Source organism: Vespula vulgaris, chromosome 8 (assembly GCF_905475345.1).
Source record: "Vespula vulgaris chromosome 8, iyVesVulg1.1, whole genome shotgun sequence".
NCBI lineage: Eukaryota > Metazoa > Arthropoda > Insecta > Hymenoptera > Vespidae > Vespula > Vespula vulgaris.
Window position 1 is genome coordinate 2157891 of NC_066593.1, and position 25523 is coordinate 2183413.

The 25523-nt window shown below is 32.9% G+C and overlaps 3 protein-coding genes across 8 annotated transcripts; all 3 read right to left on the reverse strand.

Annotated features, from left to right (window-relative positions):
* Positions 1-9797: 9797 nt before the first annotated feature.
* Positions 9798-15355, reverse strand: LOC127065903 (leukocyte elastase inhibitor-like). 3 transcript variants are annotated; one of them, XM_050998913.1, is made up of 6 exons: positions 14837-15355; positions 12635-12898; positions 12300-12604; positions 11868-12200; positions 11390-11776; positions 9798-11314 (listed from the first exon to the last, which is right to left on the reverse strand). In XM_050998913.1, the coding sequence occupies exons 2-6, from the start codon at positions 12894-12896 to the stop codon at positions 10430-10432; spliced, it is 2172 nt and encodes a 723-aa protein (XP_050854870.1). In that variant the 5' UTR covers positions 12897-12898; positions 14837-15355; the 3' UTR covers positions 9798-10429. The 3 variants fall into 3 exon arrangements, with proteins under 3 accessions (XP_050854870.1, XP_050854871.1, XP_050854869.1); XM_050998914.1 differs by lacking the exon at positions 12300-12604 and having other exon boundaries at positions 12720-12898; XM_050998912.1 differs by having other exon boundaries at positions 12300-12898.
* Positions 15356-16891: 1536 nt separating this feature from the next.
* Positions 16892-21819, reverse strand: LOC127065906 (septin-2). 4 transcript variants are annotated; one of them, XM_050998919.1, is made up of 9 exons: positions 21479-21819; positions 21112-21288; positions 20903-20995; positions 20580-20745; positions 20357-20507; positions 20004-20169; positions 19400-19568; positions 17645-17726; positions 16892-17425 (listed from the first exon to the last, which is right to left on the reverse strand). In XM_050998919.1, exons 2-9 carry the CDS (start codon positions 21206-21208, stop codon positions 17264-17266), a joined length of 1086 nt encoding a protein of 361 aa, XP_050854876.1. In that variant the 5' UTR covers positions 21209-21288; positions 21479-21819; the 3' UTR covers positions 16892-17263. The 4 variants fall into 4 exon arrangements, with proteins under 4 accessions (XP_050854876.1, XP_050854873.1, XP_050854875.1 ...); XM_050998916.1 differs by having other exon boundaries at positions 21112-21284; positions 21479-21818; XM_050998918.1 differs by having other exon boundaries at positions 19412-19568; positions 21112-21284; positions 21479-21814.
* Positions 21820-22061: 242 nt separating this feature from the next.
* Positions 22062-25517, reverse strand: LOC127065905 (intraflagellar transport protein 81 homolog). The gene is made up of 13 exons (XM_050998915.1): positions 25374-25517; positions 24886-25034; positions 24660-24771; positions 24446-24562; positions 24324-24383; positions 24088-24240; positions 23633-23911; positions 23214-23531; positions 22984-23134; positions 22769-22917; positions 22628-22708; positions 22402-22565; positions 22062-22305 (listed from the first exon to the last, which is right to left on the reverse strand). Exons 1-13 carry the CDS (start codon positions 25476-25478, stop codon positions 22209-22211), a joined length of 1935 nt encoding a protein of 644 aa, XP_050854872.1. The 5' UTR covers positions 25479-25517; the 3' UTR covers positions 22062-22208.
* Between the last annotated feature and the right edge of the window lie 6 nt (positions 25518-25523).

The following is a 25523-nucleotide window of genomic DNA, read 5'->3' on the forward strand; positions in this document are numbered from 1 at the left end:
TTATACTTTTATTAATTATTCTGATTATTTATTTTTATATATTATATTACTTATCTTTGTTAACTTTTAATTGTGCTTTGTTTCTGGTGGAACTCTTGGGAGGGGCCTTCCAGTGTGGAACTTTGGGCGGTTTCCTGTTTCAATATCTTCGCAGTGCTATTTTTTTCTTCTTTCTTTACCTTTTCTCTTTTTTCTTTTTCTTCTCCTCTTTTTCCTTAACTGTTGACAAGGCAAATGGTTCCATATTTCAATGTTTATTCAATAATGGAGAAATATTGTATTTTAAAATTAAATTGTGAAGTGGGGATAATTTTCTTTGTGAGTCGAAAACAAAATCGGACCTCTGAATGACTTTAACAGTTACTAGTTTAGTCGTGCTTTGGTATTCGGCGAGAGTACATAGAAATTTTCGCAGAAGCCATTCGTCCAAGTATTAACGAACAGTTAATTCAAATATATAACAGCTTATTTGATTTTCGACTTAAGTGCGAAGTGGGGATACACGACAACAAAATCGGTTCTTAAGCCGATCTTTATAGTTTCTGATTCAGTTGTGCTTTGGACTTCGACGAGTGAACTTAGAAATTTTCACACCTTTGAGGAACTTTGAAAATCTATCTCCACGAGTGGACTTAGAAATTTTCACACCTTTGAGGAACTTTGAAAATCTATCTCCACGAGTGGACTTAGAAATTTTTGCATTCGCGGAGGACTTTGAAAATCTATCTCCATGAGTGGACTTAGAAATTTTCACACCTTTGAGGAACTTTGAAAATCTATCTCCACGAGTGGACTTAGAAATTTTTACACTCACGGAGGACTTTGAAAATCTATCTCCACGAGTGGACTTAGAAATTTTTGCATTCGCGGAGGACTTTGAAAATCTATCTCCATGAGTGGACTTAGAAATTTTCACACCTTTGAGGAACTTTGAAAATCTATCTCCACGAGTGGACTTAGAAATTTTTACACTCACGGAGGACTTTGAAAATCTGTCTCCACGAGTGGACTTAGAAATTTTCACACCTTTGAGGAACTTTGAAAATCTATCTCCACGAGTGGACTTAGAAATTTTTGCATTCGCGGAGGACTTTGAAAATCTATCTCCATGAGTGGACTTAGAAATTTTCACACCTTTGAGGAACTTTGAAAATCTATCTCCACGAGTGGACTTAGAAATTTTTACACTCACGGAGGACTTTGAAAATCTATCTCCACGAGTGGACTTAGAAATTTTTACACTCACGGAGGACTTTGAAAATCTATCTCCACGAGTGGACTTAGAAATTTTCACACCTTTGAGGAACTTTGAAAATCTATCTCCACGAGTGGACTTAGAAATTTTTACACTCACGGAGGACTTTGAAAATCTATCTCCACGAGTGGACTTAGAAATTTTCACAGAATGCTATTCGTGCAAGTACCAACGAAAACTTTAAGTAAGTATATTTCTCTATCACATATTTATTGAATTATTTTTATAGTCTTATTATAACAATGATACTAATTATTTCGTTTATATTTCTGTTTCAGAATCTTGTTACAATCGCGCGCGTTGCAATGATGTAATCGAGTGTTTGTATGGCTAACATAAATTTATCGCAAAGTAGAAGCAGTCTTTGTTCGTTCGCGTTTCGCGATTTAAATCATAAGTGTTCTTGCATAGACTGCGTGCAATGCAGTCTTTAGAGTCAGTGTTTGTCCGCGTAGTTTTTTGATTTTTTAACAGTCGCACAGACTGTACTTGTAAAATATTTTAGAGTTGCGTTAAGTAAATTCAGTGACCGTTCGTTAATAAATAACTACCGCGAATTAGAGTCAGTGCATCACTGAAGAGGATCTCGACCAACTTCGATGTCGACCTACCTCATGTTCAACCAACTACATATCGTCCACCCTCAATTTCGACCTAAATCGCGGTCCAGTGTTTTGGAGCCATCGCAGAACTTCTTAAGTAGTAAGTTAATTTTTAAATCCCTCCGATCACTCAATCATGTCGAGGACGAAAGGTCCGAATCGGCACGGGTGATTGGTTGTAATTAATTAGTAAAAGAGTAATGAGTGACCACGAGTAAATTTCTTCGGAGATTTACTCGTGAATGGTTCGTTATTTTTTGAGATATTTATTAGATCAGGATTGGATCTTCTTGTTTAAACGCATTAATTACAATTATTTGGAATTTTAAATATTTGAATGAATTTTTAAGTAATTTTCTCTCGCGAAAATAGTAAAGAATCGCGATATTCTCGAATTTTAATAATGAGTAAGCAAGAAGATATTCGCGATGGATGGTCTCTGTATTACAAGCGATATTGTATAATTTATTTTCTAATAATTGGAGTAATTGCTTGTAAGAAGGAGCGTCCAATGATTTTTCATTACATTTTTAAATAAAGATTAATCAATTTTAGTAATAAAAGAAAGTCTCAATAGACTCATTGCTTTTGAAAGAACAAAGTAGAGTAGAGAAAAGACAAAGAGACTTGTAAAATCACTACGCGTAAAACATAGAACAAATTAATCGATTTTTAGCTTAGGATTTTCAGCAATTAATATATTAATTCTCGTTTCTCTACCGATGCTTTCTCGATTTTTCGTTTCAGGATTGGTTTAGAGTTGCGTTAGCTTTGTTAGTTTTCTTCGACGTTTTAGAATAGGAGATAGTTCTAGTTTCTTGGCGATAGTTGACGATAGTTCAAATGTTCGATAGTAATTGTTAGGGCACGAAGCAAAGAAGAGGCTATGGCCGAAGAGGCCCCCACAAATTGTGGCTCAAGAGGGCAACTATTAGACTATAGAGTTTTTTTCGAAGGTTCGACAGAATACTTCGAGAATGACTTTAGTCATATTTTAATTATACCATGCTGTCACTCAAAATATTCTTATATAATAATAATATAATTTTCAGAAACGGAGATCTACTCATTCCGTGTCCCATTGCCACGCGTTCGCGAATAGAATTTTTACGTACTTTATATATTGATATTATTAAAGTCGAGTAACAAATTTTTGTATATTTTTCTTTTCTAAAGTTCAATTGAATTCGTAATATTATTTTTATAAAATCAAGTTTCATATTAAAGTAATAATTTCGAAACGTTTAAAATATGGCAATTGTGAGGACCACTGAGTGCACTAACTAAAAGTGCACAGAATAAGCAAATGCAATTGCGGAAAACACCGAAATTGCACTGAACGAAGGTGCACATACAAATGAAATAAGAACATTTAAATATATACCATATTCTCCGCTCACTTTTATAGGAAGGATACCTAATAGGATTCCAGTATTACTCAGCGCATGGCTGCGTATTATAGTTTAAATAATTATTTTAAATCGTTGATTAATTACTTTATCTTTTCTCGGGTGGGACCCTTGGGAGGGGCCCTCGGGTGTGGGCCTTAGGCGGGTTTCGTTCTTTCACTAATGAAAAATCGAGTACATTTAAGGTATTCTGATTTTCATCGAGTGAAACATTCTTCGAGAAGCATACCCATCGTTCGGAATTCTATTTTTCTCACATGCACTTACAAAACTATTCTCGGCTTCTTTTTTCGTTTTTCTCTTGTTATTTTCTTCTCCTCTTATTTTTTCTTTCTTCTTGTCCTCATCTTCGTTTAACATTTTTCTGTTTCAGATCAGATCATCGAAGAACCGATCATCGTAAAATTAATTTTTCAGGGAAGTTTTAATTGTATATTTGTTTTCTTTATTTTATTTTATTTAATCATTAATTTATTTATTAATTATTAATATTATTATTTAATTGTATTTTGATTTTAAATTTATTTTTATTTATAAATGGCTTTTTCCATATAATATTGTATATTAATTTTGCATATGATTACCTCTTTTTGTTTTATTCTTTTTCTGTTTCAAGTTAGGTGATGGCTGGACCTATCATCGTGGGATTTTTACACGGAAGTTAAAGGAACCTCTCTGCATATAATCTTTATTATATGCAGGAAGGGTATGTCTCCTTGCTTCCGTACGCGAATGATAGGGAAAACACTCACGCGCGTGACGGCCGGCACGCGCGTGGGTGTTCGCGATCGCAAGATTTAGTCCTACCGAGGACTACGCTTTGATTTTAGAAATCGAAATATAGACACGACCGGTCGTGTCTCGATATGTCTGAAGCCGACGGTGTGGACAGTGGAGCAATCTGTAAGCGGGGTTTTATACATCTCCAGTTTGCTGAGAAGCCCGAAGCTCCCGAAGCGGAAAGGCATCTCGGTTCGCGGATTTTAGAGTAGATTCCCCGTTAGCCCGTGGGTCCCAAAGTGCAGCAACCTCCACGCGGTGGGACCTGGGTCGGTGATACTTGTAGATACATCGAAATTTTATGGGATACAAGTATTACCGAGCAAATGACTGCATATTTCAAAGAATTTTCCAGAATCTTTTCTATGTAATTCCAAATTATATTTTACATTATTTCTAACATCTTCGATACATTCAGCAATAAATTCACAGTCATTTCTATTCATTGAAACGCATAGCTATGTAATAGTTGAAACAATCATTCGAGATTAATTATTTTAGCTTCTCTCGGGTGGGACCCTTGGGTGGGGCCCTCGGGTGTGGGCCTCAGGCGGGTTTCGTTCTTTCACTAAAGAAAAATCGAATTCAATTATGATATTCTGATTTTCATCGACTGAACCGATCTTCGAGATACGCATACGTCGTTCAGAATTCTATTTTTCTCACGCTTATATACGCAAATTTTCCCTTCTTTTTTCATTTTTCTGTTTTTCTTCTCTTTTTCTATTTTCTTTACCTATTTCTCATTCTGTTTCATACTTTTTCTGTTTCAGGTTAGATCATCGATGGACTGATCATCGAGGGACCGATCATCGAGGGACCGATCATCGTGAAATTAAATTTTTACAGGAAAGCTTTTACATATAATTGTATATATAATTTTTGTTCTTATATTTAATTTTTATTATATTTTTAATTTTTGCTTTTATATTTTTTATTAACTTTTAATTTTTGTTCTTATATTCATATTTTATTAAATTTTTGTTTTTACTGCTATATTTAATTTTTACTGTCTTTTTATTTTGTACTCTTAAAGTTATCTCTTCTTTTACTCTTCCTCTGTTTCAGGCTAGGTGATCGAGGGACGGATCATCGTGGGATTTTTACACGGAAGTTAAAGGAACCTCTCTGCATATAATCTTTATTATATGCAGGAAGGGTATGTCTCCTTGCTTCCGTACGCGAATGATAGGGAAAACACTCACGCGCGTGACGGCCGGCACGCGCGTGGGTGTTCGCGATCGCGAGATTTAGTCCTACCGAGGACTTCGTTTTGATTTTTGAAATCGAAATATAGACACGACCGGTCGTGTCTCGAGATGTCTGAAGCCGACGGTGTGGACAGTGGAGCGATCTGTAAGCGGGGTTTTATACATCTCCAGTTTGCTGAGAAGCCCGAAGCTCCCGAAGCGGAAAGGCATCTCGGATCGCGGATTTTAGAGTAGAGTTCCGTTAGCTCGCGGGTCTCTACATGCAGCAACCTCCACGCGGTGGGACCTGGGTCGGTGATACTTGCGTTATGTCGAAATCTTAGAAGATACAAGTATTACCGAGCGAATGGCTGCACACTTCAAAGACTTTTCCAAAATCTTTTCTCTGTAATTCCAAATTATATATCACATTGTTTCTCATATCTTTCGTACATTCAGCAATAAGTTCACAGTCATTTTTATTCATTGATTCGCATAGCTATGTGATAATTAAAATAATCATTCCAGACTAATTATTATAGATTCTTTCGGGTGGGTCCCATGAGTGGGGCTCATGGGCGTGGGCTTCTGTGCGGGTCTCCTTCTTGTAGTACCGACAAATCCAGCTCGATTTTCGTATTCTATCTTTGTCTAATTCATATTCTCTTTTCTTTTCTTTTCTATGTCCATTTTTTCTTTTCAATCTCATCTTTTTCATATCTGCACGTGTTTCATTGCACCTTCCGGATATCTTTTCTTTCTTTTCTTTTAAGTCCTATCGGTTTCACGTGCGCGCATGTTTCGGCTTTCTTTTCCTCTGTCTCTTCTTCTTCTCCGCCTCTCCACGGATTTCGATATATCGGCGCAGGTCCGATTTATCGTCGAATGGTTCGTTTCATAATCGATTGCTAGACGCGAATACGGGTAAGATAGAAAGAACACTCACGCCTGTGTCGGCGGGCACAGACCTGGTGTTCTCGGGCGCGATTAAAAGTTCTACGGTATTGGACTTCGTTTGATTGCTAAACCGAATAATGACCGGTCGTGTGTCGGTTCGTGTGCTGCCGAGTGGTATGGATCTGCTATCCGTAAGCGTGGACTGACCCTCCTCCAGTTAGCCGCCTGAAGTCTCGGTTGGTACGTGGACGCCGCGAACGCGAATTTAGAGTAGAGTCACCGTAATTCTAACACTCCCGGGAGTGTTCGGGCGCGATTAAAAGTCCTACCGGGGACTTCGTTTTATAGAACGCCGATAATATGATCACGCCGGTCACGCGAATTTTAAAGTAGAGTCCCCGTTAGCCCGTGGGTCCCTGATGCAGCTACCTCCACGCGGTGGGACCTGGGTCGGTAGTACTTGCGAAATATCGAGATCTATGTCTTAATTATTTTTTAAATCTATAACTAAATTATGCATATAATTATAAAACACAAGTACTACCGAGCGAATGGCTGCATATTTAAATATCTTTCCAATATCTCTCGTTTGTCTAAGTTCAAGTAAACGTTAAATTGATTACATTTTAAATTGTTAGTTATATTTCCACCGACAAACAAATTTGAGTGTAACAAAATTTTTAATTAATTTTCTAAGAGAACGTACAGAAAACTTTTCCGTCCCACTTATGTTAGCTATTATTCCTGCTTATCCTTATTTACTTTTATTACTTATACAATTTAACTAATTATATACTTTTGATAATTACATTAATTATATACTTTTATTTAGTATATGAATCACTTTTATTAACTTTTATTAATTGTCAACTTTGGGTGGGACCCTTGGGAGGGGCCCTCGGGTGTGGGCCTTTTGGCGGGCTGCCATCTCGGCATCTTTCAGTGCTCTTTTTCTCTTTTTCTTTTCTTCTCCTCTTTTCTTTTTTCTTTTTCTTCTTCTCTTCTTCTTTTACCCATTTGCTGTTTCACGTTAAATGATCCAAAGATGAATCGTCGTGGGGCCGATGATCGTGAAGTCTATTTATTGAATTATTTTTCATTTCCATTAATTATATACATTTATATTCACTATAGATTTTTATTAATCCTATATATACCTATTAATTATATGCGTTTATATTTATTTATGCATTTCTATTAATTATATATATTTCTATTGATTATATTATTCTTTTCTCCTTTTTCTCTTTCTCTGTTTCAGGTTAGATTATGGAGGGATCTACCATGCTGAAATTATATTCTTACAGGGAAGTTATTCAATAAAAATGTTTTTTGCATATAATTTTGTATGTAATTTTTACATGGTTATCTTTTTTTCTTTTTTTCTTTTTCTGTTTCAGACTAGGTGATCGAGGCACGGATCATCGTGGGATTCTTACACGGGAGTTAAAGGAACCTCTCTGCATATAAAATTTATTATATGCAGGAAGGGTATGTTTCCTTGCTTCCGTACGCGAATGATAGGGAAAACACTCACGCGCGTGACGGCCGGCACGCGCGTGGGTGTTCGCGATCGCGAGATTTAGTCCTACCGAGGACTACGCTTTGATTTTTGAAATCGAAATATAGACACGACCGGTCGTGTCTCGATATGTCTGAAGCCGACGGTGTGGACAGTGGAGCAATCTGTAAGCGGGGTTTTATACATCTCCAGTTTGCTGAGAAGCCCGAAGCTCCCGAAGCGGAAAGGCATCTCGGTTCGTGGATTTTAGAGTAGAATCCGCGTTAGTCCGTGTATTTCCGCGTGCCGCAGGACCATCGGCCAAGGACCATGGAGGGATTTAGATTTTTATACGGGTGCTTAAAGAATCTTTCTACCTCAGGCGTAGAAGGATTTCTTTTCTCCCGTTCGGGCAAGATAGAAGGACACTCGCTTATGTCGGCTGGCATAGGCGTTGGTGTTCTCGGGCGCGATTAAGTCCAAAATTGACTCTAACGTATTCAACATATTCGCGTGAGTGTTTCCGGAATGCTCGCGTAAGTATCGTGACTGCGGTAGATTCGATTTTGGGTTCCGGCGTTTGTCGCGAAGCACGACCGGTCGTGCTCAAGTGGTGATCGAAGCTTCCGATGTTGGATAGTTGAGCTATGCGTAAGTCGGTTCCCAAATGCGGAGACGCATGGGGCTGCAATTTTAGCGTTTGGAGGCTTGAATTCGTCGGGAGTGGAGGTCGCCCCGTTGCTTTGCTTTCTTGATAGTATTAGTTGTAGTAAAAAGTAGAGTCACCGTTAGTCCGTGGGTCTCCAGCTGCAGCAACCTCCACGCGGTGGGACCTGGGTCGGCAGTACTTGTTCTGTGTCGTGATCTTAGAAGCTGCAAGTATTTCCGAGCAAATGGCTGCACATTTCAACATTTTTCTAACATCTTTTCCATCGAATTGAAATTAAATTTCGGAGTACGTGTAACTTAAATTCTTTCTTACATCTTCCATGTATTCCGCAATAAATGCACGGTCACTTCGATTTACTGAAACGCATACCTATAAAGTAAGAATTCGAGATTAATCGTTATAGTTTCTCTCGGGTGGGACCAATGAGAGGGGCTCATGGGTGTGGGCTTCTGTGCGGGTCTCCTTCTTTCTGTACCGAAAAATCGAGCTGGATTTTTGTACTCTGGTTTTCGTCGGGTGTTCGGATCGTCTATGTCCATCTTTTCTTCCCAATTTCATCTTTTCTATACGTGCATGCGTTCCATTGCATCATACGGATATTCTTTTCTTTTTTTTCTTTTCTGCTCCATCCTTTTCACTTGTGCGCACTTTCTGGCTTTCTTCTCTTCTCCTTTTCTTCTCCTTTTCTTCTCTTTCTCTTCTTCTTTTCCTCTTCTTCGCGAATCTCGATATATCCGCGCGGGACACGGGTAGGATAGAAAGAACACTCGCGCCTGTGTCGGCTGGCACAGCCCTGGTGTTCTCGGGCGCGATTAAAAGTCCTACGGTAATGGACTTCGTTTGATTGCTGAACCGAATAATGACCGGTCGTGTGTCGGTTCGTGTGCTGCCGAGTGGTATGGATCTGCTATCCGTAAGCGTGGACTGACCCTCCTCCAGTTAGCCGCCTGAAGTCTCGGTTGGTACGTGGACGCCGCGAACGCGAATTTAGAGTAGAGTCACCGTAATTCTAACACTCCCGGGAGTGTTCGGGCGCGATTAAAAGTCCTACCGGGGACTTCGTTTTATAGAACGCCGATAATATGATCACGCCGGTCACGCGAATTTTAAAGTAGAGTCCCCGTTAGCTCGTGGGTCCCCAGATGCAGCTACCTCCACGTGGTGGGACCTGGGTCGGTAATACTTGCGATATATCAAAATCTAAATCTAAGTTATAAAACGCAAGTATTACCGGGCGAATGGCTGCATATTCCATTGCTTTTCTATAATGTTTTCATTCTAATTGTGACTAAAATTCTTGTATTAACATTCAGATTTTTGATTAATAAACGTTCAATATTTTCATTATAGAATAGTTAAAAATAATTCGATGCGGAAGCAGTAATATAGAAGACTTTTAGTGTACATATATTATACGTATGTATTATTTAATCGCAAGTAATAACGAGCTACTTCTTGATGTAGAAATTAACAAAGAAATTAATATACGTTCATTTGTTTTAATTAATTTATTTTATTCATTTCTTTCTCACTGTTACTTCACGCATACTTCCACTCCATTCGTACAGATCGAAATATTATATTATTGCAACAGAAATAAATGCATTTTAATTTATAAAATTGAATCTAACGTAAGAAGAATATTATCTTGAAGCTGAAGAAGTCATTGTATCACATCTTTTTTTATATACTATGGGTTTAATATTAGCATAGCGTAGCATAGTATAGCACAACATATGAACTTGTGACATTATATACATTCGTATCATTTCGTATCATTCATAGCATTTTTCATAGTACATATTAGTGTAGAATTTCAAATGTCATACTCATTTGTTAAAAAAGTTAATTGTTTTATTTTCATTTACCCTAACTAATCTAATGTAGATAAATGATAAGCTCTTAAATATATTTGAAATTAAATTTCTTTGGTGTTCTATGTAAAAAAAGAAAAGAAAAGTATCTTACATAAGTATCATATGCAAATGAAATACAATTAAGTAGGTATTAATCCACTTAGTTTATAATAGATTTTAACTTTATCAAAACTAATTACACGCACGTATATATATATAGATGCAATTATAATCGAAAGTATTAGACGCTATTAAATAAAAATTGTTGATTACGTATTAGGAAAATTTGGAGTAGGCGTGTTAATCGTACCCCAAAACAATATCAATTTTGTAGGATTGTGTCTAATGAAAAATAGAAAGGGTCTGTTAGCTAATAACCTTTTTTGTCTACCATCTCTTTCTAAAACAACTGTAGTTGCTGCTGCAGCTTCAGTACCCTTTTCGTTAATATCAATGTCTACTTTATGTAATACCTCATCAGCATATAAACCAGGATTAGCTACGGTCGCGCTATTTCTAAGATCGTCCAATCCAAATGATCGAAAATTTCTACTTTCAACGATACGGAGAAAATCGTCGGACATAGGTCTAGTTTGTCTTCGAACTCTTTTAACGTTATCTTCATCGTCGCTTCGTTCAGTTTCGATTTCACGTCGTTTCCTTTGCCTTCTTATATTAAATCCAGTAGCCCATTGTTCGATATTGTAACCGCGAGTATTGTCAGTATATTTGAATAAATGTTTTTTGTACATCTGCTGTCCATCTACATCACTACCGAATCTTGAGAAAATCAATTGATCTCTGTTGTTCGATTGTCTATTTTGATTATTAAAACTTTTATTGGATCTGGTAGAATTCGTGGATGATATAGCTTCTAGATTTGGTACTGCGTTTGCAATCAGTTCTCCTGAACCTGGTGATAACAAACTCAAGTCTGCCGCTGCTGGATTAAATAGAGATGTTAAACCTAAACTCTCGAGTACTTTTTTTAATTTTAAAGAACTAGTAATCTTCATTTTAGGCATCCCTATTATAGTGGTTTGATTTCGCATATTTTCAATTAAATATTCAATGATCTCTGGTGTCAGTGTCCTTTCAAATTCGCCTAATGCTCTTGCACCTTCTGCCTTAGGTAACATAATATACATAGTAGTCTAAAAATAAGAAGAAGATGTTAATCCTATTGTATGATGTACAAAATGAATAAAACAAATAAACCTCTAACTTACATCTAATCCTTTATATGGTAGACCAACAATTTTAACGCCATAATTTTTATCTTCGTAGAAAGGAAAATCTCCTGCATTGTACATCATATCAACTAGGATCTGTTGGTTCGGTTCGATGGAAAATACTTTTCTACCAGTAGCCCCCTTTATAAAATATCTATTCCATTCGGCATTGAAATATAATGCCGAAGCTATGATCACTTTCGTGGCAGCTGATGGTACATCATTTAAAATAGTTGAAATCTTTCCGTTTGTTTTTTCTTTTACCCATGCGTTTATTTTGTCTTGTGCTTCCTTTCCTCTTTCTTGAAAATCGACATTCATTACTGCACTTTGGTATACATCTTCGCTGATTGTCCTAAATTCTGGTCGAATTGGAAAACCTTCCTGATAATGTCATTAAAAAAAGTATACATTATTTTCAAATAAGAAAAAGAAATTTTATGTAAACAAAAAAGTCCAAAAGCTTTTTTCATACCTGCAAGAAAATTGCACTAGCAATGTCTATAATCCTCGTAGATTCAAGAACTTTCTCGTGAACTACGGAAATCAATAATCCGAACATTTGATGAACGAGTTCTGAATGCGTAGAAATGTCTACTCCCGTAGCAAGTCCAAGGATTCTGGATACCTCTTCGAAAGTTATTCCAGCTGATCCTAAATGAACTAATGCGAGAGATCCAGCAATATTAAGTGGCGAGAATACTATATTATCTTTTTCGTCTTTTACTGATGCCAGATTGTTAGCGTATATTACGTTTTGGATATTTAGAGCTAATTTCGTGACGCCTTTCGAGATTATGTCATTCACCTGAAGAAGAAAATACATAATGTTTCAATGAATGAAAAATCGAACGTTTCGATTAGGAAACGAAATCAGTTTAATGAGAAAATATTCATATAATCTTACTCGATAAGCCCAATCTAATGGCAGTGACTGAGCAAGAGGTGAAATCGGTGGTGCGATCGTATTAACGTTTATCTGTGATGCGGCTGGAGATAAGAAAGTTTCTTTCGGTTGTTTAGGTAATTGATTTACGATAGATGCCGATGATGGATAATAAGCTATGGATCGTGGTGGTACTGCATAATATATCATAGGTGCTGCTCCTGATGCATAATATTCCACGGGTGCTGCTGGTGCTGGTGCTGGTGCTGGTGCGGAATATGCCACGGGTGCTGCTACTGCTGGTGCTGGTGCGGAATATGCCACAGGTGCTGCTACTGGTGCGGAATATGCCACAGGTGCTGCTACTGGTGCGGAATATGCCACAGGTGCTGCTACTGGTGCGGAATATACCATAGGTGCTGCTGATGATGCATAATATACCATGGGTGCTGCTGGTACTGCTGATGCAGCGTATGCGACATCGGCTGAATATGATCGTCGCTGATTATTAGCATAGGCTGGATAAATCGAAGTCTTCGTATATTCATACTGATCCGGATAAATCAATTGCGATTTACCTAGGACTATTAATCCTAGGAATATTATAATAGTCGTCATTTCTGAAAATGAATATAATTACATGCTTTGATTAAAAAAGAAGAGTAAAGAAATAATATTTTTTTTATTTTGTTAATAACAACAGTCTTTTTTGTCATCATAGTTGTTTTTAGCGTGAAACATATTCATGTTCTCTATCTGTTTGGAATGACGTGTTCGCGCAGTCAAATTAGTTTGCTTACAGGAAGTAAACATAGTACAATTATCACAATCGATAATGCTCTTTTAAATGCATTTAACATTTTTAATGCATGATGATCTAATGCATAATTAATTTTATAATTTACGAATAGTCTTTCTACCTCTCTCTCTCTCTCTCTCTCTCTCTCTCTCTCTTTCTCTTAATATACGAAAAATGGTTTCTAATTCAAACTGATAAAAAATAGAAAAAGAACGTTATAATCAGAGCAAATGAAAATATAATGCTTTTATCGATCGCTTCTAACATCCTTGACTTTACCATTATACATAGATTTCACTATACTTTTATATGTGGATTATTGAACTTTAACTTCAAGTTAGAAAATTTTTTAAACATTTTATATATATATAGGTTGACTGAAAAATTCTTAGATCGGCCCAAACATATTAAGTGATTATAAAAACCAATTATTTTTTTTCGAGGCTTTATAATCTTGTAGTTGCATAAGATTTGTAGTTTTACGATCTGAAAAAAAGTTAGCTTAAAAAGTCTCGGAAAGAAATAATTGAATTTTAAAATCTACTTAGAATCTTTTGACTCATCTAAGAACGAAAATGTCTATCCTGTATTTCGTTTTAACTTTTATTTTAACTTTTATCTTATATCTTTCATCGATTTTATATACGTAAGCTTACCAAATATTGCAATAATACAATGCTTATTGTCTTTTAAAGTTGAAAGGTTTACATTCCGATTGAGACACAATTAATGACGAAACATGTCATTAAATGATGATATATTTCGCAAGAAAGAAATGGCAAGGCCATGTATACATTATATATAAAGATATTAAGAAATTATAATCCATTTAAATATTGATAAAGTTTTAATGATTCGTATTATTCTAAAATTATACGGACAAATTATTTTTTACAGCTTCTTCTTCCTTTCCTTTCTTTTTTTTTCTTCTTTTTTTTTTTTGAATTAATAAAAACCAAAACGTGAAGAATAATGTGATGACAGTTCGAAAACATAATATGTCGAATTATAATTAGTTTAGGATACAGCTAATGTAGGATGATGTAATTCATGATCGTAATCTCTATTAAATGATATTTTCGAATGGCATATTTCTTTAAGGAGTAGATACGAACGTATGGATGACCTTAACATTCTAAATGTCAGCTTAGTTCTTTGCCACCGATCTTGGTATCATGTTCTATTTTAGCCTGGATTATTCTTTTCTAAACTTGATTTAACTAGTTCCAAGTTTAATTATATAGCATTGAACTTTTTTCTAACTGTATAACAATTAAGTTTTTATACAGTTTGCAGCTGGCAGCAATGACGAGGCTAATTAATAATTAATATTTATGAAAAAAAAAGAAAAAATTAATATACAAGATATCATTTTATGATACTTGATAAAATATTTTTAATCAAAAGTGTAAAATGCAAGTTATCAGATTGTATAAATTAAGAAATCTCAATGGAAATAAATTTTTAACATAACATTGAATAACATTGAAATCGTGTATAAATAACTAGCTATCGAACTTGATATGCAACAAGGGAAAAGATCCTTGAACGTAGAATGGATGATACAGAGAGCTTGTAAAAGAATGAGTTATTCTTAAGTCACGTTCCATGCTTGATTGTACCTTATGCATCGTTGATCATCGCAATAATATAAGAACGTGACGATTTACCGTAAATACTATAGTAATTTATTAAACGATACGAAGAAAGGATACGCGAGAGTGCAATCAAAACAATATCAACAAAATATTTTACTAACCTTTTCACAGAAAAAAGGAAATATTCCCTTTCGATTTTACGTAGAATCGAAAAAATTCGTTGTATTTATTTTCCAATCCTCGATCTTTTTTATATTAAAAAAAAAAAAAGTAAGAAAAAGATAAAAAAAACAATAAAATTAATATTCCTGATTTATGAAAACACACGCTGGAGGAAGAACTAAAATAATGTTCGTGTCCTATTTCACGATGGTCAGGGTCGAACGGTAATTTCACTTTACGGTATTGATCTCTATCTTGATCTCAAATTGAAACGTTTTGAATCAAGAGTTGAATTAACGTAGAACGATTAATGATCTTATTTATATATCGCAAACGTTTTCTTATGATATCTTTTTTATCAAGAAAAAATTCGCGGGTTATTATGTTGTGACGTATTTTCCATTTTAAAGATATAACTTTTAAATATTGTCTGAAAGAGATATATACGCGCAAGAGAAAGACGAGAAAGACGTCGAGACGAGGTCTTTCCAATAGTCGACTGACTCGTTCGTGACGACGTGTATGTACATACACTCACGATTACTGCGTTCCATGACTCTTTCATCCCCTCCACGCTGACACTGATCGCCATGTGTGTTAGAAAAAGAAGCGTAGAGTTCCTTCCGTTCGCATGAAATGAAAAAGAGGTGACAAAAAAATACGCATAAGCATTATTTCGTCGCTTATCTTCGCTATCACGTAAATATTTTAATTTTTCAGATATAAGAAATGACCTCATAAATATTTGATAAAAAATAATTTGTTGGCAAAAAAATATAATTATCTTCTATGTTATCAACTATATTAATGATTTACCCGAACGATGTGTTCCTCCAATTGGTGAAAATTTTTGTTTCTTTTAAATATTTAAATTTTCCATTGCGTATGACCGTGTAAAAGATAGATAAAAATTTGTTAATAATAAAAAGTAATTTGTTTTAGTCCTATCAACTAATTTCAATTTTCGAACGTGGCATTGTTTTTTTTTTTTTTTTTTTTTATATAAAAGATCGATAAAAATTAGAATTTATAAAAACGAATAATCTTTATTCTTTCTGTTACTACGTTATTATGGACCACGTACTCACTCAAGGAAGATTTTTCCTTGCGATAAAAAATCGAAAACTGGTATTTCCCAGTCCTTTTACGTTTCATTAGTTCCGTCACATATATAACTTTATATATCTATTTTTCCAACGAGTCCAAACAATTGGTGCAGTAAATTCTTCGCAACATCTTTTTTATCTTTTTCTTGAGATCTTACAATTACTTATATAACAAGAAGTTTAAATTCCTCAAACGATCCGACGATTTGAATATTTTTCTTAAATCGCAAATGCTTTCACTTTTTGTATCTTACAAGAGTTATCGTTGGAAAGAAAATAAAAAGTATTGTGAAAATGGCACAATGTATTTGCATACTGCTGAAATTTCTCTTGATCGTTCAACTTCGAACTTATTTGACATATATGTATTCTGCTTTCACCGAATGAAAAAAGAAAGTGTACTAAATGATACGAATGTAATAATCCGATCGTAGAAAAAATGACACTACTTAATTTTCACGATATACTTTTCTTTTTTTATTCGTGTTTAAAAAAAAAAAATGATTCATTTTAGTTTATGATTTCAAACTTGAACTAATGTTTTAGAAAAGAAAAGAATCGTCACGTAAAAATACAAAAGACATTGATTTTCTATGCATAAAATTAGCATACGAAAGTGATAAGTTTGAAATTATCATGTATGAAATTACATTCGTTCAAGATTGGTCTACCCACGGAGATACATACATACATATATACATACACACATATATACGTATGTACGCACATTCCTAATACGTGTAACAATAGTTTGATTGCCCAGACTTCCGTCAATAGATAGTATGAATCGTCAGATAATATTCTTAACATGTCGCGTAGAAATTTCTCATGTCCCATGGAAACTCCGTTGGAAAGTCCAGAATTTGTGATCATGTCATTATCATTTCCTTTCATCTGTTTTCAATTCTTACGCAAAGAGATTAGAAAATATTTATCATAAAGCAGAGCTGTTTAAAGAATCTATTTATTGCAAAAAATTTAATTATTTTTTAAAAACTTTTTCTCTCTTTCTCTCTCTCTCTCTCTCTCTCTCTCTCTCTCTCTCTCTCTCTCTCTCTCTCTCTCTCTATCATAAAAATTGAATTAAACAAAAAGTCAAACTACATATGTGTATATATATATATATATATACATATATATATATGTTTCATTCTTTCTCTTTTTCTTTGGTTTTTTTTTGTGCGCATAATATATCATCATTTTATTAATAAGTTATGTAAAACGTACGTCGTATAAAAAAGTCGCTCTTGTTCAACGTTAACATTTTACCAACATTGTTACAAATCAAAGATAAATAATCTACCGTTCTAACTGCTATTCTTAAACGTCAATAATACTGCTTCGTTTTTTATCTACATCAGTAACGTCCAAGTCGTTACCGAGACTTCCAACCCTGCCTCTCATTCCGATGTTATTTCCAACTTGTCCCGTTGCTTTTAATTTTTCTTGCATTTGTGCTAGTATGTCTTGCATTCTTCGTATCTGGAAAGTAGAAAAAAATAAAATACAAAGTATTACTATCGACTGATAAGCGTGATTAATAGATTCGATGAATGAGATTATAGTTATCTTATATTTTTGTAAGATGATAAAAATATAGAACGTAGTTAATAATAAATAATAAATATTAATTAAAAATAAATATTCTTAGAATAATTATTAATTAATTATACAAATTAAATTATACATTTTTATCCTTACCTCTTCATCCTTTTGCAGGAGCAATCTGTCCGTGTCAGATATATTGTTTTCAAAATGTGGTCCCGAATCTCTTTTCAATTTACTATAAAAAAAATATATATACATATATATATATATATATACACATATACATACAAATATGTAACATGTTCATTAATAAAAATAATAATACGTGCGTATATGAATTCGTAATTTATTTTCTTTTTCTTTTTTTTTTTTCCTTTTTATACATTGTAATTAGTCGAATAAAATAAAAAAAAAAAAAGAAAAAGAAAGACAAACGAAAATATTCATCGCCGATGCATACAATTTTTTTCTATTTCTTATTTTTCTCCCGACTCGTTATTTTTACTATTGATAATACAATCTTCGATTATATATACAGATATATAATGTATATATGTATTATTATGCTGTTGTTATCTGATACGATATAATCTGAATTATACATCGATGACCGTGAATTTTATTGTTAGCCGCTGAAACTATTAAACGTAGAAATGACGTTTGTACGTACGATTTTTCTAATAGAAGAAAAGAAAGTCTATTGTAAATTAATCGTCTCCGTTTTCTACAATATCATTGATTAAGCGTAAATAATTATCGGAATTGGATAAAATTTATTTCGTTGACTCATAAAAATAATGTGAAATCATACAATCAAGCTATTGATAAGTAAGTGTCATTCTAATACATAAAGCGTTAGATACATTATCCGAGAAAAGAGCGTGTTAAATCAAAATCAAACAAATCACAAAGCATAGTTATATGTAGTAATAATGTATGTTAAAAGTGTATGTTAATTTAATTCTTTTTTTACGTGGAGAAAGTTTCAATATATGTGTGTATATATACACGTTGAATTAATATTCATTTGGAAAAGAATGTCGAAAAATTATATTGTCTTAAGTTATTTAAGTCGATCCAAGGTCTTTCATCATTTCAATATATGTACAATAGATTACGTGATCATGTTCAATTACATTGTGTTCGAATCATCTTACGATAAATACGATATCCTTCAATGAATTTAATTAGATCCATTGAAAAAAAGAAAAACCAATGATCGTATGCAACTTAAAACACGTGATAGATGATAAACGATAAGATGACGAGATAACATATGAATAAGCGATCTTCCCTTTATGAAATTTTTTTTTATCAAATTCACTATTATTATTATGAAGTTTACTTTGACGTAGTAATTTTTTTCTTTTTCGTATAAATATCTTTTACTTTGACGGAAATAATCTTTTTCTTAAAAGAGTATCTCTACATATTTCTTTCCATTGACGCATCAAGCTTTAAGGATAGACTCACTGTATCGTTTACACAGTGATAGCACTACACAAAGCCCATACCAGTCATCGTCGTGATCAAAGAAATGTTGTTTGTAATCTGTTTTATAGAACCAGTACTGAAGAGAATTGTATCGAACTCGTTTCACAAGTGGTACGTATATACTGCGAATATGACACAAATTTTAATATGGACTTGTTCTAAATTAAATTTAATAGAATTTTTATAACTATTGTTCATTGTCAGATATTTCGATTCATTTTATCTTTATATTCATTGAAAAATTCTGAAGGAATTATTTGTATCAATAAAAAATTTCTTCCATTGTTTTTCACTGTCAAATAATTCATTTTATTTTCAAATATTTTTATCTCGGATAATATTGATAACGCTCTATGTATGATCGTAAGCATGCATAAATACGTATGTACCTACTGAAATACAATAATTATTTACATGCGTAAATACCTCCGTTCCCGTATTGCTTGTTGTGATATTTGTGAAATGCATTGGGCCCGAAAATTCTCATAATGTACATCTTGTGTTACGTCCTTAAGATCTTGCATATGCGTTGATATCAGCATTGTTCGGAGTTTCACAAAGTCGCTGTGCTTTGGATTCTCGACTATGATCAAAATTATAGTGTTGAAGAATATACGATAATTTTTGTTAAATAGATAACTGAAAAGTTTTTTTTTCTTTTCTTTGTTCTTTTTTTTTACTTTTCTTCTTTTTTTTTCTTTTTTCTTAAAGTACAACGAAAACCTATCAGAACAACATTTACAACGTTTTCAACCAATTGTTCAATATTTCCACCTAATATCTAAAGAGATATTAAAACGCGAAAATATTCTTCTGCTCGATGATATAATTAAACTGCCGTTCAAAAAAGATCACTGATCATTATAATACACGTGATTGTTCCACTTACATTGTTTCATCGGCGTCACACACCTGCTTTATTATATAAAGTACGTATAGTATTATGCAAGCGATGGTATAACATATAAGAAAGAAAAGGAAAGGAAAGAACAGAAAAATCCAGCATAAAAGAGTTCACCTTCTACGACTCCCCATGGATATTGTCGACCGTGAACTTTTCTTCCTGCTACTTCCAACACGGTAGAACTACCCACGACCGCAAAAGGTATACATGCTTTCAATTCTTTATCCTGTTGTTTGAATTCTTCGTCTTCGTCGCTATCACAATCAGGGAATTGATATATCTATGTAAATACAAATCAATTTTTACCGATATCACATCTTCATTTTTTCTTTTTCTTTCTTTTTTTTTTTTTGTTTCTTTTTTTTCCATCGAAACACACGGAAAGATAGATACAATTTTGATATATATAATATAACATATTAATAATAAAAACAAAAAGTATAAAATAAACAAACGATGAAGTTTACCTGAATTTCATGTTCTTCTATATCAGCAAGAATTCGTTCCTTCAATTTTTTAACTTCTTGCGTTGTAAGTGTATCGGCTTTTGCGATTACAGGGACTACGTTAACTTTTCTATGTAAACGTCGTAATACTTCGAGGTCCAATTGCCGCAAACTGAAAATATTTTACAATTATTAGTACCAGTATAAAATTGAGAAAATAATCTCCTAGTGTTTTTTTACTTACCCATGACCATACGGTGGTATAAAATATAAACAGCAATGTACCCTATTATCTTGAATATTTTTTCTATTTAATCCACTTTCGTCGGTGAAATATTGACGAAATTGTTCGTCGATATATGCCAGGCATGGTTTCCATGTGTCTTCGCAATTAACAGCATCTCCAAATCCTTGATATTCAAAGAAAACGTTGTCGTAAATATATAACTTGTATAGTAGTATGTAAATTGTGCAATAATATGTAAATAGTACAATAATATGTAATTTGTAAACTTTTTCTTCTCGAAGTAGACAGCAAAAAATTATTTTATTAATTATCTAATTCACCTGGTGTATCTACGATCGTAAGACGTAATCTAACACCTCGTTCTTCTATATCCATCGTTTTTTTTTCAATCGTAGTAGTTTTATCAATGCGCTCTAAAAACAAAATTTGTTATAATCCGTATAATAAATATAAGGATGATTTAATAAAATAAAATAAAATATCAAAAGATTATATATTGATGCATTCAATTAAATATGTACGTACAAACCTGAAGCATCTGGGATACGTCGTTCTTTGTATAAATCTCCAAGAAAAAGACTATTGATAAGCGTTGATTTTCCAAGTCCAGTTTCGCCTAATACCATCAAGGTAAATTCGAATCCTCTTTTAACTGATTTTCTATGTACTTGTTCGGGAAGAGTCGCAAAACCGATGTAATCCCTGTCTTATTAAACGGAACAAAAAAATAATTGAACATTAGTGTTTAATAAATTATGTAATTAAAATTTATTTTAAATATTATTTAGAAATTATATCATAATTTTTAGATCGATATCTTTAACTCGTAAGATTATTAATAAAGAAGAGAGAAGATATATTTATAATAAAAATTAGTAAAGATCAGAAGAACTCACATTATTCTAATCGCAAAAGATGTTAATGATTTGTTATAAATAACTTCAAGCTTTTTCTTGTCGAGACAAACTTCTCATCGAACGTATGATGATTTTTTAAATGACTTATTTATAACTTAGAAACTTATTTGCATTAAACTCATCGATGATAAAAGCTAATAAAGATCAACAGGAAATAGCACACGTATTATCGGACATATCAACACACTACGTAGTGGTATGTATTATCGTTGCACTAGAATAATAAAAATGAACTGTCAACTCTCTACCAATGTATTGTACGCGTCTGCTGTGAGAACGCCCGTTGCTTCTTCGACCGTCTGCGCTGACGCACTATTGTACCGGCGATCAATAATCAGTACTCCTATATTTTTTCTAATCCTCTCTCTCTCTTTTCTCTCTTTCTCTCTCTCTCTCTCTCTCTCTCTCTCTCTCTCTCTCTCTCTCTCTCTCTCTCTCTCTCTCTTTCTCTTTCTCTCTTTCTTTCTCTCTTTGTGCAGAAAACACCGTATAGCGAGGTTCAAAATTTATGATCGTCAATAATCAACGACCACAACAAAATAGATTATTTCTCTTTTTAACGTAATTAATATATGTCATTTATTTTAAAAATATATATATATAATGATTAAGTTACATTGAAAATATGTAACTATAATAATTAAAATCGAAAATAATATATCTTCTTTTTTTAAATACAGTATTATATAATTATGCAAATAAAATTGCATTATTGCAATACAAGAGTTTCAGCTCCTCCTCTGCGTACTACAATGCCATCATTATGTTTGCTATCTTCTGCATATTGAATTTTGCAAGTGAATACTCTACAATAAAAAAAAAAAGGGAAAGGAATTCATATAGATAATTGTTCTCATTAAAGAGATTATTTTTAATTATCTCTTAAGTTATAATATACATACGCTGCAATTTGATTCCATTGCTGAGTTTGCTTTTCATTTTTATCAGCATCTTTTTCTAGATTTTCCTTCTGAAGTTTTAAATTTTTCATAATTTCTTCTTCGACTGCAATCGAATCGCTCAACTCATCTTTTAAACTTCGAGTATTATCGGAACTTGACGATGCCTATAAAAATTTATTGATTTTTTAAATAGCTTTAATCATGATTATTCTATACTCAAACTTACATCCATTTCTTTTTGTATTCTTTGTTCCAAATTTTTCATTTTTAATAATGCTTCTTCGAGCCTTCTTTTTTCTTCCTTATCCTTTTACATAAAATTTGTATTATATTTTTTATCGTGTGTGTGTGTGTATGTGTGTATTACCTTCGCTATCTTCTCTTTTAATTGATTTATTTCAAATAATATATTTCCTGTTGGACTTCCGATAACTGTTTCTAGAGTGGATTGAACTGTGTTAGCTTTTCTATAACGTTCCTTCGCGTCACGAGACTGTTGTCGTAACGCCTGCGCTTCTGTAATATTATAATGTAGATAAAAAAATTAAAAATATATAAGTTATTATAAATTTATACGTATACCATTTAATAACGGTAGAAGTTTAACACGTAATGCAGATATCATTTTGGATAATTGCACGTTTGTTGAAAATGCATTAGCCGGTGTATAATTATCAGGAATCGATTGCTTTCCTAAATCTAAGTTTTTATTTCCTTGGTCTATTAACCCTGCCTAAAATATATAAATAATAATATAATAATAATTTATTTTTAAAATAAATTATTTATTCTGTTAATCATGATACAAATACCTGTGCTTTAAGAATAACAGCCGTTCTTTGCAATACTCCAATTTCAGCTTTCAACGCCGTCAATTCTGCTCTGTAACGTTTGTACGAAACACTTTTGATTTTTAAATGAGCTACATATTTTTTCAAATCTTCTCCCTTAGGTGCCATCTCTTCCATAAAGATTTTCGATTGTTCTCTTTTTTCTTCGAGTTTCGCTTGGAACTCTTTCAAACGATCATTTGTATTCTCCAATCGTTCGAGTACATTTCGTTTCATATTTGATATTGTTGTTGCTTGTTGACGAAACGGTTCCATTTTATCGTTATCAGTTTTGGTGATCTACAAATAAAAAATAATTAAATGAATAATAATATATGATCGATCGATTTTTTTTTCTTTTCTCTTTTTTTTACAAAGAATAAAATAATATATCATTCTACCTTCGTTTCGACTAACCCTTGAATTTCTTTCGTTATTAAGTCTAGTTTGTTTCTTAAAGTTGTTATTTGATCTTGGCCTAAATAAGAATATCCTCGTACTGACATAAGAGCAGCTATTCTTTTTTTTTTCATTTCAATTTCATAAGCTAACTTCTCTTTCATTATTGCAGTCTGTACGGTCACTTCGTCCGTTAGATGTTGTATTAATGTTTGAGGTGTTATTTCCTCACTAGTTCGTTTTAATGTTTGCAACTCACGTTCTATTCCTTGAAAAGATATCTATATGCAAATGAGATCAATCAGACTTCATGCGTTGTAACTATACTAATTAATATTGATCATTATTTAACATTTATAAAGTAAGATTTGATTTTTAAATGCACACGTGTTAAATGAAAAATGCTAATAAGTTATATAAATAAAATATGAAGATTATGAATGAAAATTGTATATACTTGTAAACCAGACATTATCTTGCTTTCTTGTTCTTTCTGTAAAGCAAGATCACGTTCTCGATCTTTTTCCATACGTAAAGCACGAGCTGCATCCAAAAGATGAAGTGCAGGTTGAGCTTTAACTTTCATCTTCTCGATACGTAACAAAACTGCCTAAACAAATATTGAAATATTAATTTTTAAAAAGTATATCGAAAAACGAAATATTCCATTAATTTTCTTCGTCAATTATCTACCTCTTTTTCTTTTTCCATTGCTTTAAGATCTTCCGTAAACTCGGCGGCGATCTCGAAATTCTAAACACGAATGAGAATTACTAGAAATGAGGAAAATTATTTTATTATAGCTTTGTTTATACCTTTTTACCGATCTCTCTTTCCTTGTGAATAGCTTTAAATTGATTGACCATATTCGAATACTGTTCGTACAATGCTGCGATTTCTGGATCTCCTAAATAATCTGATGGAATTTCGATCTACATAAAAATATATAACAAATAATTTAAAAAAAAAAAAGTAATAATAATGAATAAGAAAATTAATTATATTACAATTTCAAATGAAATGTTTTACCTTGACAAGGAAACGTGCCAAATAAGCTCTTTGACGAACTATATCTTTATGTGTTAATAACCATGTTAAAATTGCATATATTGTTTCAGTATCACCTCGGACAATTCCTTGTCTATGTGAAAACAAAAGTATTTACATGGAAGTTTTATAGTTTTATATTAGTGTGTGTATGTATGTGTATATGTATATATATGTGTGTGTATATATATATATAATGAAGTTTTACCGAAAGGTAGCTGGATCAGAATTCGGTTGATATTTAAGTATACGAAGAGCAGAAAGAATACGAACTGAACTCTGTTCGGGAGTTTCAGTTTTAATATCTATTTTTGGTGCATCTTGTTGTTGTATTTTTATCAATACATCGCTTAAGATCTAAAAAAAAAATTTTTTTAAGATTACTTCATGATTATGTCATTATACGTGTTTGAACGTATTTTTTAAATAGCTATAATATGCAATGAAAAAATATATATATGATCGCATGCAAAAAAAATCTTCGATAATCTTTACAAATCCGAATAATCTTCGAAAAAAAAAATACTTTGTTCGTATGTTTCTTGTTAGCATTCATATTATATAAAAAATATTTTTTTATATCGTCATAATTCAACGAGGTATTTAGATGGATTCACCTTAAATGAACCACCCTATATATGTGTAAGTATGTGTATGTGTATGTGTGTGTACGTAGCTGTGTGTATTTTTTATTACCTGTAATAAGTCCTCAGGATTTAAAGCACTAAAACCAATCAAATTGTAATTTTTTTCTAACAATTTATTAACTTCTACTACGATAAATTTAATATTTTCGCTCATCTTTGTAATAATTATCTTAAGATATTACACGTATTGTTAGTAATC